The following is a 22,199-nucleotide window of genomic DNA, read 5'->3' as shown; positions in this document are numbered from 1 at the left end:
CCTTCTTCCGACTCATCGGCCACGGATGCTGCTTGAAACTCTGAGTTCATCCAGCACTTTGTTCTTTGCTCTAGGTGTCTAGCAGAGTTGGTACATTAGTTTAGAGATACAGAGCGGAAACAGGCCCTTCTGCCCACCGGGTCAGCGCCGACCAGCGATCCCCGCATATTAACACTACCCTGCACCCTCTAGGGACATTTTTTACATTTACCAAGCCAATTAACCTACAAACCTGCACGCCTTTGAAGTGTTTAAGAACTGCAGATGCTGGAAAAATCGAAGGTAGATAAAAATGCTGGAGAAACTCAGCGGGTAAGGCAGCATCTATGGAGCGAAGGAATAGGTGACGTTTCGGGTCGAGACCCTTCTTCAGATGTGTGGGAGGAAACCGAAGATCTTGGGGAAAACCTCGGGGGAGAACTTACAAACTCCGTCCAGACAGCACCTGTAGTCGGGATCGAACCCGGGTCTCCTGCGCAGGTGGACGTATGTTGGGAGCTTTAATCATATAATAACCAGTCCCAATAAATTTGACAGCAGTTTGTAAACGAATATAGCTACAATATGCTGGAGTAACTCAGTGGGACAGGCAGCATCTCTGGAGAGAAGGAATGGGTGATGTTTCGGGACGAGACCCTTCTTCAGACCCAAAACATCACCCATTCCTTCTCTCCAGAGATGCTGCCTGAGCTACTCTAACATTTTGTTACTTTTGGTGTAAACCAGCATCTGCAGTTCCTTCCTAAACAGTTTATAATCATTATTTAAGATTCAGGATCCCTGTAGATGAATGTCTGTCTGCTCATGAATTTATCCCAGAATCGGTGACGCTCAAGTAGACACAATGCTGGCCACAAGGAGGCACACGCAAATTGTTGACACAGCACCTCATAATAATAATAATATATTTTATTGTCATTGCACATAAGTGCAACGAGATTTGGGTTTGCAGCTTCCATCCGATGTCATACTTAAATAACTAATAAAGTTTAGATTTAGATTATTGTACACCAGTATCTGCAGTCCCTTCCTACACATCTTATTTATACGTTTTCTTTGGGAGGCCCTGAGCCACTTGCCGTCAATATTCCTCTTATATTCAAGATAGACACGAAGTGCTGGAGTAACTCAGCGGGACAGGCAGCATCACCCGCTGAGGCAGCATCACCCGCTTACCCGCTGAGTTTCTCCAGCATTTTTATCTACCTTGTATTGTTGTATTGTATCTCTGGAGAGAAGGGATGGAAGTTGTAGGGACATTAGCCCCGCGTCGTCGTTGCGTCATCACGTTTCTATCAACGCCGCCACGTGACCCACTCGGCCAATCGCCGGTCGCATTCTGCCGGAAACGGATGGATTCAAGGAGGGGATTGGTGGTTGCCGGCTCCCCCGACCAGCCAACCGGAGGGCGCGGTGAGTCCAGGTGGGCGGCCGGATGCGGTCGCCATGGAAACCCCCTGATTCACTGGGCCCTAATGCCCAAAGATCTTTGCTAATGCCGAGTATCTGGGATGGATGCTCCTGCAACATAATAATGTTGATGTCCTATGGTGCGGAGCCTCCCGAAGAAAAACAATAATTAAGATGTGTAGGAAGGAATTGCAGATTTGCAGATGCTGGTTTACAACATGAGTGCTGTTTCTCCAATTTGATTGTGGCCTCTCTCTCTCAGTGGAGGAGGCCCAGGACAAAAAGGTCAGTCCTCATCCCTTCCTACCCAAACCACCTCCTCCCCAGGTATCTTCCCCTGCAACCGTAGGAGATGCAGCGACTGTCCCTATACTCTGTGTTCAAGAAGGAACTGCAGACGCTGGAAAATCGAAAGGTACACAAAAAAGCTGGAGAAACTCAGCGGGTGCAGCAGCATCTATGGAGCGAAGGAGATGGGCAACGTTTCGGGCCGAAATGTTGCCTATTTCCTTCGATCCATAGATGCTGCTGCACCCGCTGAGTTTCTCCAGCTTTATTGTGTCCCTATACTCTGTTCCTCGACTCCATCCAAGGACCCCGACACTCCTTTCAGGTGAGGCAGAGGATCACTTGCACCACCTCAAACCTCATCTACTGTTCCAGGCGTTGACTCCTATATATCAGCGAGACCAAGCCCAGACTGGGCGACAGTTTTGATGAACATCTGCGCTCCGTCTGCCTTGGCCTAAGCGATCTCCCAGTTGCCAAACATTCCAACTACCCATCATCACATTCCCATACTGACCTTTCTGTCCTGGGACTCCTCCACTGTCAGAGTGAGGCCACACGCAAATTGTTGGAATAGCACCTCATATTTCCCTTGGACAGCTTACAATCCAGAGGTATGAATATTGATTTCTGTAATTTCAAATGGCCCTTGCATTCCCTCTCTCCATCCCATCCAAACCTAGTCATCCTGCAAGTATCACTGTTCGTATACATCTCATTATCAACTTCTCCGCAGCCAATGATGGACCATTGTGGGCTCTGTGGCCATCGGTGCCGGCTCTGATTAGTTCTGTACCTTTTCATACCTTTAGTTTCTCTCTCCCGACAGTCTGAAGAAGGGTCTCGACCCGAAACACCACCTATTCCTTTTCTCCAGAGATGTTGCCTGACCCGCTGAGATGCACCAGCTTTTTCTATCTTAAGAATAATTAAGTTTGAATGTGCAATACAAGGGATCTAGAAACAGCGATGTAGCAGAAAAACTAGCCATTTGGCCCAGTTGTTTCATGTTGTCTGCTGGTGGAGGAGATTCTTCCTGCTAAGACCACTCTCCTGCTCATCTTGTAAATGCAACAATGTGGGCTTTCTTAGTTCTGACATCCAAAGGATCCGGGACTATATTTCATTTGTAGGTTTAGAACACTGTGGGTGGGGGGGGAGAAAATTCAGCCTGACAGCCTACTGGTTGATGGGAGGTACACAAAAATGCTGGAGAAACTCAGCGGGTGCAGCAGCATCTATGGAGCGAAGGAAATAGGTGACGTTTCGGGCCGAAACCCTTCTTCAGACCTGATACCTTCGATTTTCCAGCATCTGCAGTTCCTTCTTGAATACTGGTTGATGGGGTCGTGCACAGGATGCAGAATCAAAGTGTCTTAAGATCCAGAGGCTGAACAACTTGTGAAACAGCCATGAAAGTGTGTTTGGCTCAAACACTCTTTATTAACCTGGGTGACTTTATTAGACCTTTTAAATCTATTATCTTTTGCCTCAAACACATTTTACCAAACCCAATAGACACCGAGGTCTCCTTTAGACAAGGATCTATTTATTATTGTATAAATATATATATATTTTTTAATGTTGGAAACACTCAGGCAGTATCTAGGGGTGAAGATAGACACAAAATGCTGGAGTAAATCAGCAGGTCTGGCAGCATCTCTGGAGATAAGGAATAGGTGAAGATTCAGCTCAAGAACCTGAAGAAGGGTCTCGACCCAAAATGTCACCCATTCCTTCTCTCCAGAGATGCCACCTGTCCCACTCAGTTACTCCAGCATTTTGTGTCTATCTTCGATTTAAAGCAGCATCTGCAGTTCTTTCCTACACAAGGTTAGGCGGTGTTGGTCACCCTGGCTGTACACTCACCTAAACCTTTCCAGCTCTTTTGTAAATTGATGTAACTACGAAGCCCTTCTGAAGTGTGCCCAGGCATGATTCAGTTCTAGGACATTGCACTGATACTGATAGAAAGCATTTTAGTGTCTGGAGTGGAAATTTATTTGGACACAAAAGAAAGTTTTCAAAATGAAATCACGGATTAATGTGGACCCAGGGAACATGGCTAACATCACAAACCATGTAAATTCTCAACAGCTTCTTAGATTAGAATCTATATTTGTACAAGTTTATTTGTAGAAGAATGTTAAATACATAAAAATACACCTGAATTATAAATCTATTTAATTGTTTAATTGCAGCCTCAGCTGTAAATGAATGTAAACCTATTTTAGTTGCATCTTTTTCCTGTGTTGAATGTATGCCTTATCCCTACAACTCCCATTCCAACTGATTCAGCGTTAATAAATTGGGAGTTACAGAGCCCATGGTTAGAACATGTGCCTGCTTGTGGTAGCCTTCTGATTGTTTGAGCGTGACAAATTCTGGCATAAATTCGTAAGCAGACACTCATCTACAGGGAACTTGAATCTTAAATAATGATTACAAACTGTTGTCAAGTGTCAGGGGACTGGATATTATATGATTAAAGCTCCCAACATATGTCCACCAAGAAGTGCCAACTCTGCTATGTACCTAGAGCAAAGAACAAAGTGATGTGTCAGGAGAAGGGTTGGGACCTACAACATCTGTCCATTCTATCCAGAGGTGCTGCTTGACCTGCTGACCTCCTTGTGTGCTTTGTTGGTTCTTTATAATTTCAGCTACTGCAGTTTCTTGTGTCTCCATTTTACTGCAAGGTGTCCACCTATTTATAGAGCCATTACATTGCAATGCACGCATTATGTACTTTGCAAGTTCATTCTTATTTAGGCAAACATTGTGGGGCCAAGTTTAAAGTAGCAAGCTTTATTTAAAAAACATTCACAAGATGCTCCATCTGGTGGGGTCAGTATTTCATTGCCTTTTCCAAAAAGAGAACATGATTAATACCATTGGTGAAATTGGAGGACTGGAAGGAACGCATTGCAGAATGGTATCTTTGGTTTAAACCAGCATCTGCAGTTCCTTCCTACGCATTGTAGAATGGGATGACAGGTTTGACGGAGCTCTTTAGATTCTGTTGAAAATGGCAGTCTTCATTAAAATGAGTAATTACTAGGTGGATGAGATTTGGTGGAGCAGGATAAAATTTATTTTTTTCCCTGAAGCTCCACTTTAATTTAAAATGTATTTCGTTTTAATTTAATTGTTGATTGAATTCTCCTTCTCATGAAGAATTCTGTAAGCCAGAATTTTGTACAGAAATTAGATAACATACAAGTTGGAGTAATGGGGAGATACAACGTAGAAACAGGCTCTTCAGCCTATCAAGTCTACGCCAACCATCAACCACACCAGTTCTACATTAATCACATTTTATTCTCCCCACATTCTCATCTACCACACACACTGGGGGCAATTTACAGCAGCCAACTCACCCATCAACTTCCATGTTTTCAAGATGTGAGCGGAAATTTGAGCACTCGGAAAAAATCCCACGTGGCCACAGGAGAATGTGCAAAACAGACAGCACCCTGGGTTGGGATTGAACCGAAGTCTCTGGCACTGCGAGGCAATGGGTTTATTAGCTGCACCACTGTGCTGTACAAAGTCTTTAAAATATATTTTAAGCCAAAGAATACAGAGGGTATTACTAATGTAACCATGCAGTCACCAGAATACTGTAAAAATATGGAGTGGTAACTATTGAGGAAACTCATTCAGCTCATTGTGCTTATGCTGGGCTGAAGTACCATTCATGAATTCCTTCTTACAGTCCTGTGAATTATTTCCTCTTCAAGTAATCACTATACTATCTTTTGGAAGTGTACTGTTGAACCTATTTCCACTGTCATTTTAGTATATTGGCATTTTAGTATATTTAGTACCCCAACAATAGAACAATAGGGCCCACCTCTTGCACTAACGTGGACTTGTTTTTGCTTCTAATCATGTTTTTTTTCATGTCTTTTAAAAAAAGTCTTCCTTCTTATTCGAAATTTTGTGGAATTTATGTATAATTTGGTCCTGTGTTTGTCCGAGTCTATGTACCTGTGAAACTGATGCAAGCAAGATTTTTCATTGTACCGATATCTCACCCTACTTGTGCATATGACAATAAGCTCAACTGAGTAAAGGTGACATTTTAAACTCATTGATATTTGGAGCCTGTGGGTGAATGAATGCCTTGGATTAAATGTTATTGATATCGCATTACACAAACAGTGTCACTTGATTAACGATACATGCTTAAAACATCACATAATCAAATTTGCAAGGATATTTTAAACAACGGTTGGTGCTGGGCCAAACCTAATTTCATTCAATAATACCGTTGGACAACACAAGAGGGCACAATTCTGGTTACTGCATAGCTTCAGCAAAAGCTCTGGAAGAACATGTCAATATTTTCACAATGTAGGGAATATCCAGTTAAAATCTGCTCTCTGTGTCACAGATCCTTTCGCACACCCCTTCCTCTCTCTTTACCAGGTTTTTTCCCCGCACTCCATCAATCTGAAGAAGGGTCCCAACCCGAAATGTCATCTGACATCTCCCTACCATGTTGCCAGCGCTTTGTGTTTTTCTCAAGATTCCAGCATCTGTAGCCTCTTCAATTATTAATGACATTTGTCCAAGATGGAAACTGCATTTTCTACATGCCAAATACTTCATTACCCTTGAACTGTATTAGGATATTGAGCAGTCTTGAAAATGATCTTTCCTTTCTTTGTGTATGCAGACTGCCTAAATGTTTTTTTTAAAGTGTTGCCATTGTATCTGACTACACTATCTCTGGCAGGTCATTCCATATACTCATTGCTTTTGTGAGAAAACAAATTGTCCCTTAGTTCTCTTTTAAAATGTTACCCTCTCACTTTAAAGCTTTGCTCTCTACTTCTCAACTGCTCTATCTGTGAAAAGGACTGTGATCATTCACCTTATCTTTGCCTCTCATGATTTTGTATACTTCTTCAAGATCACCCTTCAGTCTCCTAATTACAGGTCACGTATATGTGTATGAGTGGGTAATCAACATTCATGAAATAATACAACAACATGTTCCCAAATATTTCTTTATTTTCCCCTCAATGGTCATAAACAAATAGTTGTATTTTAAGAAATATAACAGTGAATCATTCAACATAACTAAACCATAAACAGTATATAATCTGGCAGTAATACAGAAAGTCAGTACTGTATACCTGGGATATGGAGGCTCTGTGTACAGATAAATTGTTTCATTGCAGTGACATATTGTTATGCCTATTGATAAGAACCCCTAACTGCACCCATTTGTATTTGTGTGTGTGTGAATCGAGCTGTACATTCTTCAACTACTAAGATTCACCAAATAGCATAGCTAGTAAACTTATTTGGCCGCTGTAACTAGAGTTCAAATTGGCATTGTGAAATATTTACCAGGCAACTGTTTGCCAAAAGCAGCCTGAATAATGTTTTTTTTCAACTTAACTCCAATTTTCTAACTAGAAAATTATATCAGAAATCACAGAATAAGGACTGTAAACTTCCATGGCTCTCTAGTGCGATGCCTGGTAAAACAACTCTTGAGATTTCAACCCAATAAAAATGTAAATAAGGTACAGTGAGTGAAAGGGTACTAAACAGCTTACCACCAGGTTGAAAATGTTGTATCCTAAGCAGGGATGCTGTTTCTGTCAGACTTGTATGATATGTTTGAATATTTTATCTTTTATTGTTGCTCAAAGCTACAAGCATGAGAGACCAACCGCAGTTAGTATTCCTCAGTCGAGGCGTGAATGTTAATTTCTAAATAAAAATTGCAGCATACAATTTTATATATAGTTTTAAAAATAGTTTGTGTTAACTGCCTAGAATTCCATCAAGAAATATATTATATTTCAGTAAACAGTTACAATTAATGTAAAACTGCCTCTCATGACAATGCTTTGAACGGAGGATTTAGTTTCTATTTAAAAACCTCCGCTGCTCGTTTTACAATATAAAGACAGTTATTACATACTTACTATGTACATAAGTGCAACTAGATATGTTGTACATATCTGAACATCATCAGTATCAGATATTTCAGCTGCATGTCAACTCTGAGATAGTCACAACACTTTTGAAAACAACAAACCCTTTGAAAAACACAAACCAATGCGTTCCTTGGGTGCGAATTCCAAAAATATTCAAACAGTATCAATTTTATACCATCTGACAGTACACAGATGGCGAAGAGCCAATATCTGCAGGTCAAATGGTTCACTTTATCAGTTGGAAAAACTGAAGTATAAAGACCTTATCTATCCTTAACATTTAAAAAAAATACACAGATCTATGTAAGTACACATGTATCCTGCCATTATTATGACATAATTATTTCATGTTAAAGATCAACTTATGTATGTTAAAGTACTAATTAGCCAATAAATGTTGTTATGAGTTTGAGTCTGAGCCCTCAGAAAACTAAGTGCGCTGACTAAGTGCTGCGGCCAGAAGCCATGCCATCTTATTGTAGTGCAACAAGTTCTTAAGCTAAGTGCACTATTTCATAACAAAAAATATCACTATTGCATCAGAAATCTGAAGAAAACTGTCTTTCTACACAAAGACAGAAAAATAATTTGATGGTTATTGAGAATAAATGTGGTTTTAAAAAACAAGCACATAAAAGTTATGACATTATCATTGTACTAAGACCACTGAAAACCTGCACTGGACTTCTGAACGTCCCATTATGATATAGTTTCCTATTTGTCAACAGTGTGTTTTACCGTTGTAAAATGCAGGCCAAGTTGATTTGTAATGGACTGAACTTCACATGTATAATATAAGAGCAGGATTTTAAAAAAAAGGTTATAACTACTATTCATCCTCAATAAAAGGTTAAAGAAAACAAAATCATTACATGTTATCTTTAGTATCAATTCTACTATAAAACCATTAACATTTCATATCATAAAACCAATCTTGTAAAAAGGTAAACCTATTATGAAAAAGGAATATATATTTTCAACACAATAAAGATCCTGATCAAACTTAACTAATTTCTAATCATTACAATGGAGGAACTTATCTATGATCTTCTAAGACTTAAAAAAAGTTTTCTTTAAATATAAACTATAATTAAAAAAAAGAAAATTGCCAAGTTATAGGTTTTTGTGTTTACTATGTTCTGATTAACATATGCAGTGGCAGATTGATTCACCAGTATTAAAATCAAATTGTAGAATTCAAAGTTATACCACGGGACTGAGCCAGCCTTAATGTACATCGTGTTTTTTTTAGACAATGTAACATAATTTTGTTGAACAGTGTTTTCTTATCATCAGCATTTCTTCCAAACGTCATATTAGAGTCACAATTATATTGTGACTTGCAGAATGAAGGTAATAAATTTGGTAAAATTTACAGCTTAAGGATTCAATTTGGCTTAAAGGAAAAAATAATCACCTGCCCTCATTCTTGTTTCATTGACAGTAAAACGATATTAGTGAGAGATTAGGGTGCATTTGGGAAGAGCCTTTTCTTAGAAAAAGAATAATTATTTAAAAAAAAATTAATTCTTCTCATTATGTATTACATCGACATTTTTGTCAAATTGTGCCAGCTAATTCAGTTTCCTTTGCTAACATGAGAGAAAATAAAATGCAATTTTGATAAAACTTACATTTTGTACATATTTGTGAATAATTGTCCCACCCTCTTTATTTTAGGCACTGTTACATAAATCATGTACTAGATTATAAGTGACTTTATAATACGGTGCATCTTTTGGAGTTGGAAGAATCTTTGGTAACGCAGAAATATAGTGGGCAAAATTATTTTTGTTGCAGTGAAACCGATCTACTGCAAACAATCTAGTGCTTTTGTAGCCAGCTACACTCACTGAAATTCCACTGTGCAAACTCTACTGACATTTTCAGAATTGGCAGTGGGAACTTCACTTTAACCTTTGACATGATTCATCAAACTTTGAAACAAGCTGCCTCAGTAAATTCAACCAACCTCTCAACTTCTCTTAGGACCTACATATCCACAAATGACTTCAATGCACTGGAAAAACGTCCTTTCATGATTTGCTCTTATCGTCTAAACAAGACATCAGGAGCATTAGCAATCAATATTCGGTAAACTTTGGCAAGTCATTATGCCTGTGCAATATTTCAGATTAATATCAATAAGAACCCTGGAGTTATTTCATAATTCCCACCTATTTAAGATTTAGTTTTCTTAATCTTTTTTTTTTAAACATAAAACTGATCACTATTGATTAAATGTTATTTTTTTCCCAGTGATTAATTAGGCTGTTAAAAGATTTAAAAGCCTACTTTAATTTGCACTGTATATTTCAAAGTTTTTTTAGGTACTGTCTATTGTATATATGTCCGTGGGGATTCTTCCAACTCAGCAGGTGCTGTTTTTGTATACCATGATATCAGACAACACATTATTAATAATATAACCACATCACACTCTTTACAGAATGTAATGGCTTAACATCTCCACAAAATGAGACATCAGAAAGTAGATTTCCATTGCCTAGATTGTAATATTTATCTTAAGTGCTAGAGTTATTTACAGGATATACGAATGTTACATATGTGCCTGAAATCATCTATATCCTTATATTTGACAATGCATTTCCAATCAAGATCTTGTATTGTTGCTTAATCTAAATAGAATGCATCTTGATTTAGTTAGCATGCTGGCTGTGGTAAGCCCAATATTGATGCAGGTGGGGAGTGAAGAGGATAGTATTTACAGTAAGCTTGTTCGTGAGTTTCCATAGAGATGTCCTGGGAATTCAATAGCTTCGGGTTCACTATTTCAGCATGATCTGTTAGGGATGTAGGAAAAAAAGAGGAATTTAGCAAGGCTTAAGGTAACGCAGATGTAGGCAAGGAAGAGGACAGAATCTATAACAATAGTTGTAATGACATACAAATCCCTAAATAATTGGCACGACCGTTTCAAACAAAACATGCAGGCTGCTATGGAAACCGCACATGCATAAATAATGTGCACTGGTCATTATCTTCATCAGGAATTGGAAACTAAATAAGATCAAAATTGCGCAGGATTCAAATTGTCTAATATCAGACTGGGCAATATAAAACCAGCAATTCAAATTCTTAACTGAGGAATGTATAATGTTCATGGGTCTAAATGTGACGATGTATTCTATTGAACCTTTGGTTTTGCCAATGTAACACAGTAACAAGTAAACAAGAAGCTCCTCATGTCTTGCCAATGCTTCTGCTAACTCCAATTCAAACCTCAGTGACAGTAGATATACAAAGACAATTTCACACAGGTTTGGTCAGCCAATTTTCCTGACCTGACACAGAAACTCAACAAGATGATCATAAAATAATGAGAAATCATTAAGATCTGATATTCTGTTTGCTTTATTAATTTAAATTATTTCTCATTAACTGTTAATCAGAACCGCAAACTGGATAAGCTGAGAGTTGAGAAATGTCAAATACTGGACTACATAAGCATGCTTACCTCCTTCCAGGTCGATGTCAAATAACCGGAAAACACAAGCTGATGCTTTAGTTATAAGGCAAAGTATTGAGATCTAATCAAAAACTGACACTAAGGCCAAAAGGGTTATGTTTTGAGAATAGGTGGCCTATATTCCCTTGCCACAATGAAAATTAAAGGGCAACCTATTTCAAATATTTATAATTATCACATTTTCTCTCTGTCATCCTATTTTCTCCAGTGATAGGGTTCAGGAAGACCTACACAAAGGTAGTAGAAAGGTGGTTTGTCTTCCTCTCTCTTCATCCACCCCCTGTTGTTCTGGATAATGATCAATCAATTAGTTAAAGAATGGGATTGATAGACTTTTGTTAGGGCATTAAGAAAATTGGCCCAATGGAAAAGATAAAGAATCCACAATCTATATTGGCATCACAGGTTCAAGGAGCCACGTGGTTATTCATCAAAGCATATGTTTTAATATTAAAAAAAACATCTGCATGACGTTTTACTTTCTTATAGTGATGCACCACACTTGTTGGGGAAACCACTGATGTAAGCTGTGGTCTTGGACAATCTGATTTCTTGGCTTGCACACTCTTCACAAGAAATTGATCCAGGCCATTGGGTTCCAAATGCATTTGGTAATCACAACATGAAAACTTGAACTTGCACTTATTCAGTTTGTAAAACCACTTTGATCTTGACCTCAAGGATTGCATTTTTTTTGTAAGGAACACCCACAGTTGTGCATGCATACTAATAGAATCCTATTCTTAAAACCAAGCTGGATATTTTGGTAAATAGTTGGAATTTGGAATGGTTGGAATGGATCATCAAAAACAGCACCTAAGAATATACTATGACTACCATCCAGAGCATTGCTTTGTTCCGCTGCTAAACCCTACTTCCTATAAGTTTACTGATTCTTTGCCCTTTCCTCTGCAGAACATTAGGTGCAGAATTTATGCAATTGGACCAGGTGTTGGCCCTTTCAGCATGCTCCACCATTCTTCAAGACCATGGTTGATACCATTAATACCATTTTCCTACAGTCCCCACATCAATCGAAATCCAAAATTCTATCCGAACATTCAGAATGACTTCAATGACTCAGCCCTGAACATTTACATACATAGAAACATAGAAAATAGGTGCAGGAGTAGGCCATTCGGCCCTTTGAGCCTGCACCGCCATTCAATATGATCATGGCTGATCATCCAACTCAGTATCCTGTACCTGCCTTCTCTCCATACCTTTAGCCACAAGGGCCACATCTAACCCCCTTTTAAATATAGCCAATGAACTGGCCTCAACTACCTTCTGTGGCAGAGAATTCCAGAGATTCACCACTCTCTGTGTAAAAAATGTTTTTCTCATCTCGGTCCTAAAAGATTTCCCCCTTATCCTTAAACTGTGACCCCTTGTTCTGGACTTCCCCAACATCGGGAACAATCTTCCTGCATCTAGCCTGTCCAACCCCTTAAGAATTTTGTAAGTTTCTATAAGATCCCCCCTCAATCTTCTAAATTCTAGCGAGTACAAGCCGAGTCTATCCAGTCTTTCTTCATATGAAAGTCCTGCCATCCCAGGAATCAGTCTGGTGAACCTTCTCTGCACTCCCTCTATGGCAAGAATGTCTTTCCTCAGATTAGGAGACCAAAACTGTACGCAATACTCCAGGTGTGGTCTCACCAAGACCCTGTACAACTGCAGTAGAACCTCCCTGCTCCTATACTCAAATCCTTTTGCTATGAATGCTAACATACCATTCACTTTCTTCACTGCCTGCTGCACCTACATGCCTACTTTCAATGACTGGTGTACCATGACACCCAGGTCTCGTTGCATCTCCCGTATAGATGGTATATTCTCTTGTCTGTGTATGATTTTGCTCGCGTGTTTGGAGCTCATTGCATGTGTTTCTGATGCATGTGCATGTGTTTCTGCATGTGTTGCATTATCTGAATGGTGGCCGATTAGGAAAAGGGGAGATGCAACGATCAGCTACTAATTTGACTCTCCAGCAGGAGATTGTAGTATATAGCTCACATTCAGTAGCGGCATTGTTAGGGCAGCTAGAAATCCAGCACCTAACAATGGCTCGCCAAAATAAGTATGAGATCTATCTCTTAAACAATCCAAAACTTAAATTTAGATACTGTACATTAATTAACCCAGCCTCTTTTCTTGTCTCACCCCCAGAAGAGCAATTAGAAGCAGGACATGACTGTTTATTTGTCATCGAGGAGGAAACATCTGTAAGAGAGGACTTGAGGGACGCGCCTATAGAGGACTCTGATATAACAATGTATGTAGATGGGAGTGCATCTATTGGACTATGGGGAGAGAAATTGTCTGGGTACGCAATTGTTAATCAGAATGGGGAAATTGTAAAGGCAGCTGCCTTTGAGTCACCGTATTCAGCACACCAGGCTGAATTATTTGCTTTAATTCGGGTTTGCATTATTGGAAAAATATAATAGGTAACCCCCACGAGGTTCATTGTGATCTTCTGGAGGAGCGCTTGGGACTGCGTACCCTTTTGGAAATATCTGCTTACACGAGGCTAAAGGGCTTGGACAAGCAGAGACAAGGATCGATCCCGCGGTGTGGCTAGGTATCGTATAGGGAATTCGTTATAGTTTCATAAAATAAAAGTTTAGTGGTCCAGTGCTTGTTTTACTGAACTAGGCTAAGGGGGTTAGCTCTTAGAGCATAATTACATCTCTAGGAGCATAATTACAATGAAGGGTCTTTGGTTTGAAACATGTACTCTTCCACTTTGCACAGATGTTGCCTGAACTCCATGAGTGCTCGTCTGCATTTTCTGTTTTTATTTCTGGTTTTCAGTATCTGCACTTTTCCCAATTTCCAAATCATTTGCTACTCCTGAATAATGGCTTCCAAAGATTTGTGCTTATGGGTATTCTGGGTTCCTTGGAACAACAACATTTTCCTGTCTGTCACCATTTTTTGTGCATCAAATTGAATACCACATTTTTCACATTATATTCCATCAGCCATGTTCTTGCCCAACTCAACTTTGTCTATCTCCCCTCAAAGACTTCTTCCTCCTTACTGTGGGTTCCAAATGCATTTAGTTTTGTGTCAGCAGCAAATTTGGAATTATGGTGCCTGCTCCCTTCAGTCAAGTTTTAATACTTTGTAGGAGGATCCCCCTTTTTGTAACAAGTTATTTTTGACAGCACCTCAGTATAATGGAAAGGAGTTGCATGCGTTTAGCACTATTCGTGCCTCTTTAGAACATCTCACAAGCATTTGAATACTACTTTAATCTGGCTAATCTTGATAAATTACAAACATGCTAAGCAATTTGTAGCAACAAAGAACTGCAGATGCTAGCAAGATAAAGCAAACAACATTGATCAGCCAATCAAGCTAGTGATGTTGGCAAAGAGAAACATTAAGAAAATTAGGAAAACTGTTCTCTCATGATCTCAAGAATGAAAATACAGGATTGTAGGAGAGCGCTAGATTTTGTCAATTGCTTATTCAACATTATGTGGGAATAATTTAGATCATGATGACTGAGAGTAACAAAAAACAAACATGGATCTTTTCAATACATACTTATATTCCTTTGAAAGGAATACCCACATGAGGCCCGAGAAAGAGGTGTCTTTCATTTCTCATTTTATTAAAAAGTATTCTGATGGAGGATATACAGGTATTTAGATGGACAAGGGCTGATAATCAGCATGGTTTTGTACGTGGGAGGTCGTGTTTTAGAAATCTGATCATGTTTTTGAAGACGTTACCAAAAAGCTGTAGATGTTGTGCAGATGGACTTCAGCAAAGCATTCTACAAGGTTCCGCATGGTAGGCTGCTCTGGAAGGTTAGATTGCATCGGATCCAAGGAGAGATAGCTGAATGGATAGAAAATTTACTTCATGGAAGGAAGCGGAGGGTGATGGTGGAAGGTTGTTTCTTGGACTGCAAGCCTGTGACTAGTGGTGTGCCTCGGGGTTCGGTGCTGATTGTAATCTATATCAATGCTTTGGATCAGAACATACACGTCAAAATCAGCAAATTTGCAGATGATACAAAAATGCGTGGTTTTGCAGATAGTGCAGATGGTTGTGAAAAATTGCAGCAGGATCTTGATCGATTGACCAGGAAGGAATATAGGTGGAAGTGGAGAGGAGAAAAAGGTGCAGGTGGAAGGGGAAGAAGTGGGGAGGGGTTATATTGGGAAAGAAGGAAGAGGAGGAGGGTTATGTAGGTACCTAAAATTGAAGAATTCAATGTTCATACCATTAGGTTGTAAGCTACTCAAGTGGAATATGAGGCGCCGTTCCTCCAGTTTGAGTGTGGACTCACTCTGGCAATGAAGGAGTCTCAGTACAGAAAAGTCGGTTTTGGAAGAGGAGTTAAAATAGATAGCAATTGGGAGATTCTGCAAGCATTGGCAGACCAAGCGCAAGTGTTCGGCGAAACGGTCGCCAAGTAGCCCGTGAATCTCCGTCTCACCTGGAAGGACTTTTGCGGTCCGTGGATGGAGAGGGAGGAGGTATAGGGACAGGTGTTACATCTTCTGCGGTTGCACAGAAAAATACCTGTCGAGGGAATGGTTTGGGTGGGAAGGGATGAATGAATCAAGAAGTTGCAGAGGGAGCGATCTCTGTGGAAGTCAGAAAGGGGTGGGGAGAGGAAGATGTGACTGGTGGTGGGATCATGTCAGAGGATGATGTGTTGGATACAGAGGTTGGTGAAATGAAAGATAAAATTGAGTCTTCTCTAAATGCCATTATCAACTTGTTCAATTATTATCACTTCTCCATCCCAGAGCAAACCGTCTGTTCTCCTCTCAACCTCCTCCTTTCTTTGAACCTTAAAAGGCATTTTCTATTTAACTTTTTTTCCAGTTCTGATGAAAGATCACTGACCTGAAACATTAATTATGTTTCTGCACAGATGCTGTCTGACCAGCAGAACACCTATGAGGATCTTATGTCTTATTTCGGAATGATATACCCTGGAATCAATCATGTCATTTTTAATTAATGGCTTGATTAAGAGATCATAGCGTGAAGTTTTAATTGGGAAGAAAAATGGGGCAGGAGGGAATAACTGTTCTAAAAAATGCTGAGCAATGATGCAAAAGTCTTTAAAAGTGAAGGGGTTTGATGTAGGAGTGAAAGAGGATCCATAATTGGAAGATGCAACTAGTCATTAGTGAATCAATTATAGAATCCTGAAAAAAAATCTTCACCCTAACAATGGTTAGAATGCAAAATTACAACTCAGAATAAATGACATAAATGCATTTGTGGAATGGAGATAATTAAATACGGGCGTAAAACCTATGATGCGTTTGGTTGAAGAGGTACATGAGGCGGCTTATGCAACTTAAACCAAAGTAGTTAGTACCAGTGGGTGCGGCAGCATCAAAAGTCGGTTTGGCATCAAAAGTCCACACCCGCTGAGTTTCTCCAGCACTTTTGTCTACCTTAGATTATCCAGCATCTGCAGTTCCTTCTTAAACATAGTTATTACCAGTAGTACTGGGTAAACTCTAAGCAATTCCAGATGATAAGAAGAAACAAAGTAGAACACCTAATTTATGTGGAAAAACTGTTACCAGACTCGCATGTGAAAGCTTTTAGATTACTAGGAGAAAAATGTTTCATTCCAGAAGTTAAAATAAGGGTGAAAAGGAAGGGTGAAGTCAAACTAGGTCTTGCTGGGTTCATTCGTATCCTCAAGATCAAAGGGTTGTTAAGGGCCTGTCCCACTTGCCGATTTTTTTCGGCGACTGCTGGCATCATTGACTGACGTATCAGGTCACCGAAAAAGTCGCGGCATGATGACGTATTGACGCACGGTGTTTCCTAAAGTGTCGCAACAATTTTTGCCGCCGCTGGATTTTGAAATGTTCTAAATCTTTTGGCAACCCTGATATGACGCCGGCAGTCGCCGAAAAAATCGCCAAGAAGGACAGGCCCTTTACAGGGATATTCTGCTCGACCTTGAGCAACTGCACACAACTTAGTCCCCAGTTCTTGATTTTCTTTTAAGAACCTTATATCTCAGTTGCTGTGCCAAGCTTTCATTTACGTTAGGATATAATAAACATTCTATTACTACCTTATTTATAACACTAGCCTTCCAAAGTTGCTGTTTGGGCCCCAAAACATGTAAAGTTCCAGTTTACCTTCATAATCCACTATTAGATGAAAATATATAATTTACTGTTTATTGTATTAAAGATACTTTCATAAACATAAATGATCCTGATACTATTGATTCCTGTTCATGGGTTTTCTTAATTAGTTACACCTATGATTTAAACATTCAGCTCTGTGCACCATTTTATCACCTTCATTTTGCATTACCTGTCTCTGCTCTCATACCATCGTCAGAACCATACACAAACTGTACTACCAAAGTTAATTATGTAGTTCTAACCTTCAGCATCAAATCATTGAAATTACTTCATCTTTGTGCCAAATTAATTCAACCATACCAATTTTTTCTTTCAAATCCAAGTATGATATTAAACATTTTGTTGATTACTACCCTGAATCGAATAAAAGTGCGATGCGTATTCATCCGATGACATTATTGCTTTATTCCATTGTTTCCCTCACTTTTTCTTAATTAAACACATTAAGCTGCAAGCCTAAATGAATCACTGGTGTCACTACAGCTCCATAAGTTGACATTCATAAATGTAGACCATTTGAATTTAGGATGTAAACAGAAGGCAAAAGATGGAAAGGAAAAAAAATGGGTAAATGAATTATGCCTTAAATCCTTAATCCAATTACTTCCCTTCTTATCACAGAAGTCTACCTTTACACCCGATTGCTGGTGACCAAGGCATTGACTGGACTCAAGCAATGCAATACTCCCAGAGAGATCCATGCACCTCCAATACAGGCTTCGTGCACTACCTCAATTTTAAAAGCTCTGTCCTTTCAGCTACTTTGACCATAAGCTCCAGACTTTCCTTCCTAAATCTCCCTTTCTCCTTTAAGAAGCGTTTTTCAATCTACCTCATCAGGTTTAATATACAGATCAGTGTTAAGAAACATTCCGGATCATCGATTTAAACATTAACAAATTGCCAATATACTTCAAATTGCCAGAGATCATTAGATAAAATTGTACTGTATTTGTCCAAGCTCTTATTTTTATTACTAAACCCAGTTTCCTCACCTGTCCCTTCACCTCCCCCCTCGACTCCATTCAAGGACCCAAGCAGTCGTTCCAGGTGCGACAAAGGTTCACCTGTATCTCCTCCAACCTCATCTACTGCATCCGCTGCTCTAGATGTCAGCTGATTTACATCAGCGAGACTAAGCGGAGGTTGGGCGATCGTTTCGCCGAACACCTCCGCTCAGTCCGCAATAACCTACCTGAACTCCCGGTGGCTCAGCACTTCAACTCCCCCTCCCATTCCCAATCCGACCTCTCTGTCCTGGGTCTCCTCCATTGCCAGAGTGAGCAACACTGGAAATTGGAGGAACAGCTCCTCATATTCCGCCTGGGTTGCTTGCGTCCGGATGGCATGAACGTTGAATTCTCCCAATTTTGCTAGCCCTTGCTGTCTCCTCCCCTTCCTTAACCCTCGAGCTGTCTCCTCCCATCCCCCCGCCCTCGGGCTCCTCCTCCTCCCTTTTTCCTTCCTTCTCCCCCCCACCCCCCATCAGTCTGAAGAAGGGTTTCGGCCCGAAACGTCGCCTATTTCCTTCGCTCCATAGATGCTGCTGCAACCGCTGAGTTTCTCCAGCATTTTTGTGTACCAGTTTCCTCACGCTGTTTTACCACAGTCATCATCTTTATTCAGTTCAACAAGTGAACGTGGTGTGTGGAATATCAAATCGTGTTATTCAAAGCTGCTTATTTTAACTTACATGTTCAAGATTCTATTTTAGCAATCAGTACCCAGTGTTTAAATAAAGCCAAATTACTTTGATTAAATTGATTCTTTTAAATCAATGAGACCCCGAAGTATCAAACACATTCCTTTAAGTTAGAAGAATTACAGTTTCTTATAGGATGAATTGAAACCTCCTGGCAATCTGTAACATTACTCTTGACATGGTTGTAAAACTAACCACAGACTGCTGCATGACAATATGTCAAACGAATGACACAAACTTTACATTCTATTACCCATCAAGATCTTGGGTTTTCTAACTTATTACTGGTTGTTGTCATGCACACTATTCCAGGATTGTATCAGAGACCTAATTTCCAACTGGAAGCACTGGGACAAGGGATTAGAAACTATTATTAAATTACTTCATGACAGAGCGGCAGTTATTACCTTATAACAAAAACTAGCAAAGGTTATTTTTATAGGGATGCTAGACCAAGTGGGACCCATTGTGTCCCGTCCCCTCAACGCGCAGTTGCGGGGGCGGTCTGCGGCGTCACACACACACTAACCCCCCCCCCCTCACACACACACTAACTCCCCCCCCTCACACACACTAACCCCCCCCTCACACACACTAACCCCCCCTCACACACACACACAAACACCCCCCCTCACACACACACACTAACCCCCCCCCTCACACACACACTAACCACCCCCCCCCACACACACACACGAACCCCCCCCCCCACACACACACCCACCCCCCCCCCACACACACGAACCCCCCCCCACACACACACAAACCCCCCCCCGCACACACACACACTAACCCCCCCCGCACACACACACTAACCCCCCCGCACACACACACGAAACCCCCCCGCACACACACACGAACCCACCCCACACACGAACCCCCCCCCCCCACACACACACACGAACCCCCCCCCCACACACACGAACCCCCCCCACACACACACTAACCCCCCCCCACACACACACACTAACCCCCCCACACACACACTAACCACCCCCACACACACAAACCCCCCCCCGCACAACACACGAACACCCCACACACACGAACCCCCCCCGCCCACACACACACGAACCCCCCCCACACCCACGAACCCCCCCCCCCACACACACACTAACCACACCACACACACTAACCCCCCCCGCACACACACTAACCACCCCACACACACTAACCCCACCCACGACACACACACCACAACAAACCCCACAAACCACGAACCCCCTCCACACACACACGACCCCCCACACACACGAACCCCACACCACACACACCACACCCACCCGCACCACACACACGAAACACCCCCCACACACACACGAACCCCCCACACACACACACACACCACAAACACACAAACCACCCCCCAACACACACACAACCACCCCCAACACACACACACCCACACACACACACACCAACCCACCACAACACACAAACCCACACCACAACAAAACCACCACCCCACACACACACTAACCCCCCCCCCACACACACACTAACCCCCCCCACACACACTAACCCCCTACACACACACACTACCCCCCCACACACACACTAACCACCCACACACTAACCCTCCACACACACTAACACCCCCCACACACACACACTAACCCACTACACACACACACACTAACCCCCCCACACACACTAACCCCCCCCACACACACACTAACACCCCCCCCACACACACACACTAACCCCCCCTCACACACACTAACCCCCCCCACACACACACACACAAACCCCCCCCCACACACACAAACCACCCCACACACACTAACCACCACCCTTGATATATTAATATTATATTAATATTATTAATTCGCTCCTTTTACCCCATCCCCGCCCTATCCACTCATGCATAGCCCCCAACTCACAGGCGCGTCTAGAGAGGGAGAGGGAGGGGGGGTAGAGAGAGAGAGGGCAGAGAGAGGGGGCAGTGACACAGAGAGAGGGGGGGAGAGGGAAAGAGAGGGGGGGGGTGGAAGAGTGGAGGGGGGGATAGGAGGAGGAGGGGGGGGGGGGGGGGGGGGAGAGGAGGAAGAGGAGGAGGGGGGGGAGAGGAGGAGGGTAGGGGAGAGGAGGAAGAGGAGGAGGGAGGGGAGAGGAGGAGGGAGGGGAGAGGAGGAGGGGGAGAGGGAGGAGGGAGGGGGGAGAGGAGGAGGGGGAGAGGAGGAGGGTGGGAGAGAGGAGGAGGGGGAGAGGAGGAGGGGGAGAGGAGGAGGGGGGAGAGGAGGATGGGAGGGGAGAAGGACGGGGGAGAGGAGGAGGGTAGGGGAGAGGAGGAAGAGGAGGAGGGTAGGGGAGAGGAGGAAGAGGAGGAGGAGGGGAGAGGAGGAGGGAGGGGAGAGGAGGAAGAGGAGGAGGGAGGGGAGAGGAGGAAGAGGAGGAGGGTAGGGGAGAGGAGGAAGAGGAGGAGGGAGGGGAGAGGAGGAGGGAGGGGAGAGGAGGAAGAGGAGGAGGGAGGGGAGAGGAGGAAGAGGAGGAGGGAGGGGAGAGGAGGAAGAGGAGGAGGGAGGGGAGAGGAGGAAGAGGAGGAGGGAGGGGAGAGGAGGAGGGAGGGGAGGGGGTGGAAGAGTTGGAGGGGGAGAGGAGGAGGGGGGAGAGGAGGAAGAGGAGGAGGGGGGGAGAGGAGGAGGGGAGGGGGGGGGAGGAAGAAGAGGAGGGAGGGGAGAGGAGGAGGGAGGGGGAGAGAGGAGGAGGGGAGAGGAGGAGGGGGGGAGAGGAGGAGGGGGGAGAGGAGGAGGGGGGAGAGGAGGAGGCGGTAGAAGGAGGGCGGGGGAGAGGAGGAGGGGGTAGAGAGGAGGGTGGGAGAGGAGGAGGGAGGGGAGAGGAGGAGGGGGGAGAGGAGGAGGGGGGAGAGGAGGAGGAGGAGGGGAGCTGGGCGGCCGGGCAGTGGGCGTCAACCAAAGGACTGCGAGTTCAGCGGCTTCTCTGGCCCGATTTGCTTGTTCTTTCTGCGTCTTTTGAATAACGGGGGGAAGGGGGGGGTGATGTCACTCGTAGCACGAGGAATACTGCACGCAGATCCATTGTGATGTCATCAGCAAAAGACAGTCATTTTTAATTCAAAGTTTTGTCTGATTTTTGAACATTTTCAGTAATAACTCGAGAAAAAAAGCATAAGATTTTCAAATAAGGCAATTTCGGGGGAAATCTCTACCGGAATATGTAAAAAATTT

At 42.4% G+C, this 22,199-nt stretch overlaps 1 protein-coding gene across 14 annotated transcripts in view; it reads right to left on the bottom strand.

The window, feature by feature from the left end:
• Positions 1-6,702: 6,702 nt before the first annotated feature.
• mbnl2 (muscleblind like splicing regulator 2) overlaps positions 6,703-22,199 on the bottom strand; it is a 121,786-nt gene continuing 106,289 nt past the window's right edge. For all 14 annotated transcript variants that reach the window (XR_004412376.1, XR_004412377.1, XM_033023046.1 and 11 more), the window contains one exon: positions 6,703-10,465. Coding sequence is in view for 5 of the 14 variants with exons in the window: in XM_033023052.1 (XP_032878943.1) it covers positions 10,326-10,465 (140 nt within the window). In the remaining 9 variants the exon portion in view is untranslated. The remainder of the gene's footprint in view (positions 10,466-22,199) is intronic.

This window comes from Amblyraja radiata, chromosome 6 (genome assembly GCF_010909765.2).
Source record: "Amblyraja radiata isolate CabotCenter1 chromosome 6, sAmbRad1.1.pri, whole genome shotgun sequence".
NCBI lineage: Eukaryota > Metazoa > Chordata > Chondrichthyes > Rajiformes > Rajidae > Amblyraja > Amblyraja radiata.
The sequence above is the reverse complement of the archived record's forward strand: the minus strand, read 5'-3'. Positions and strand labels throughout refer to the sequence as shown.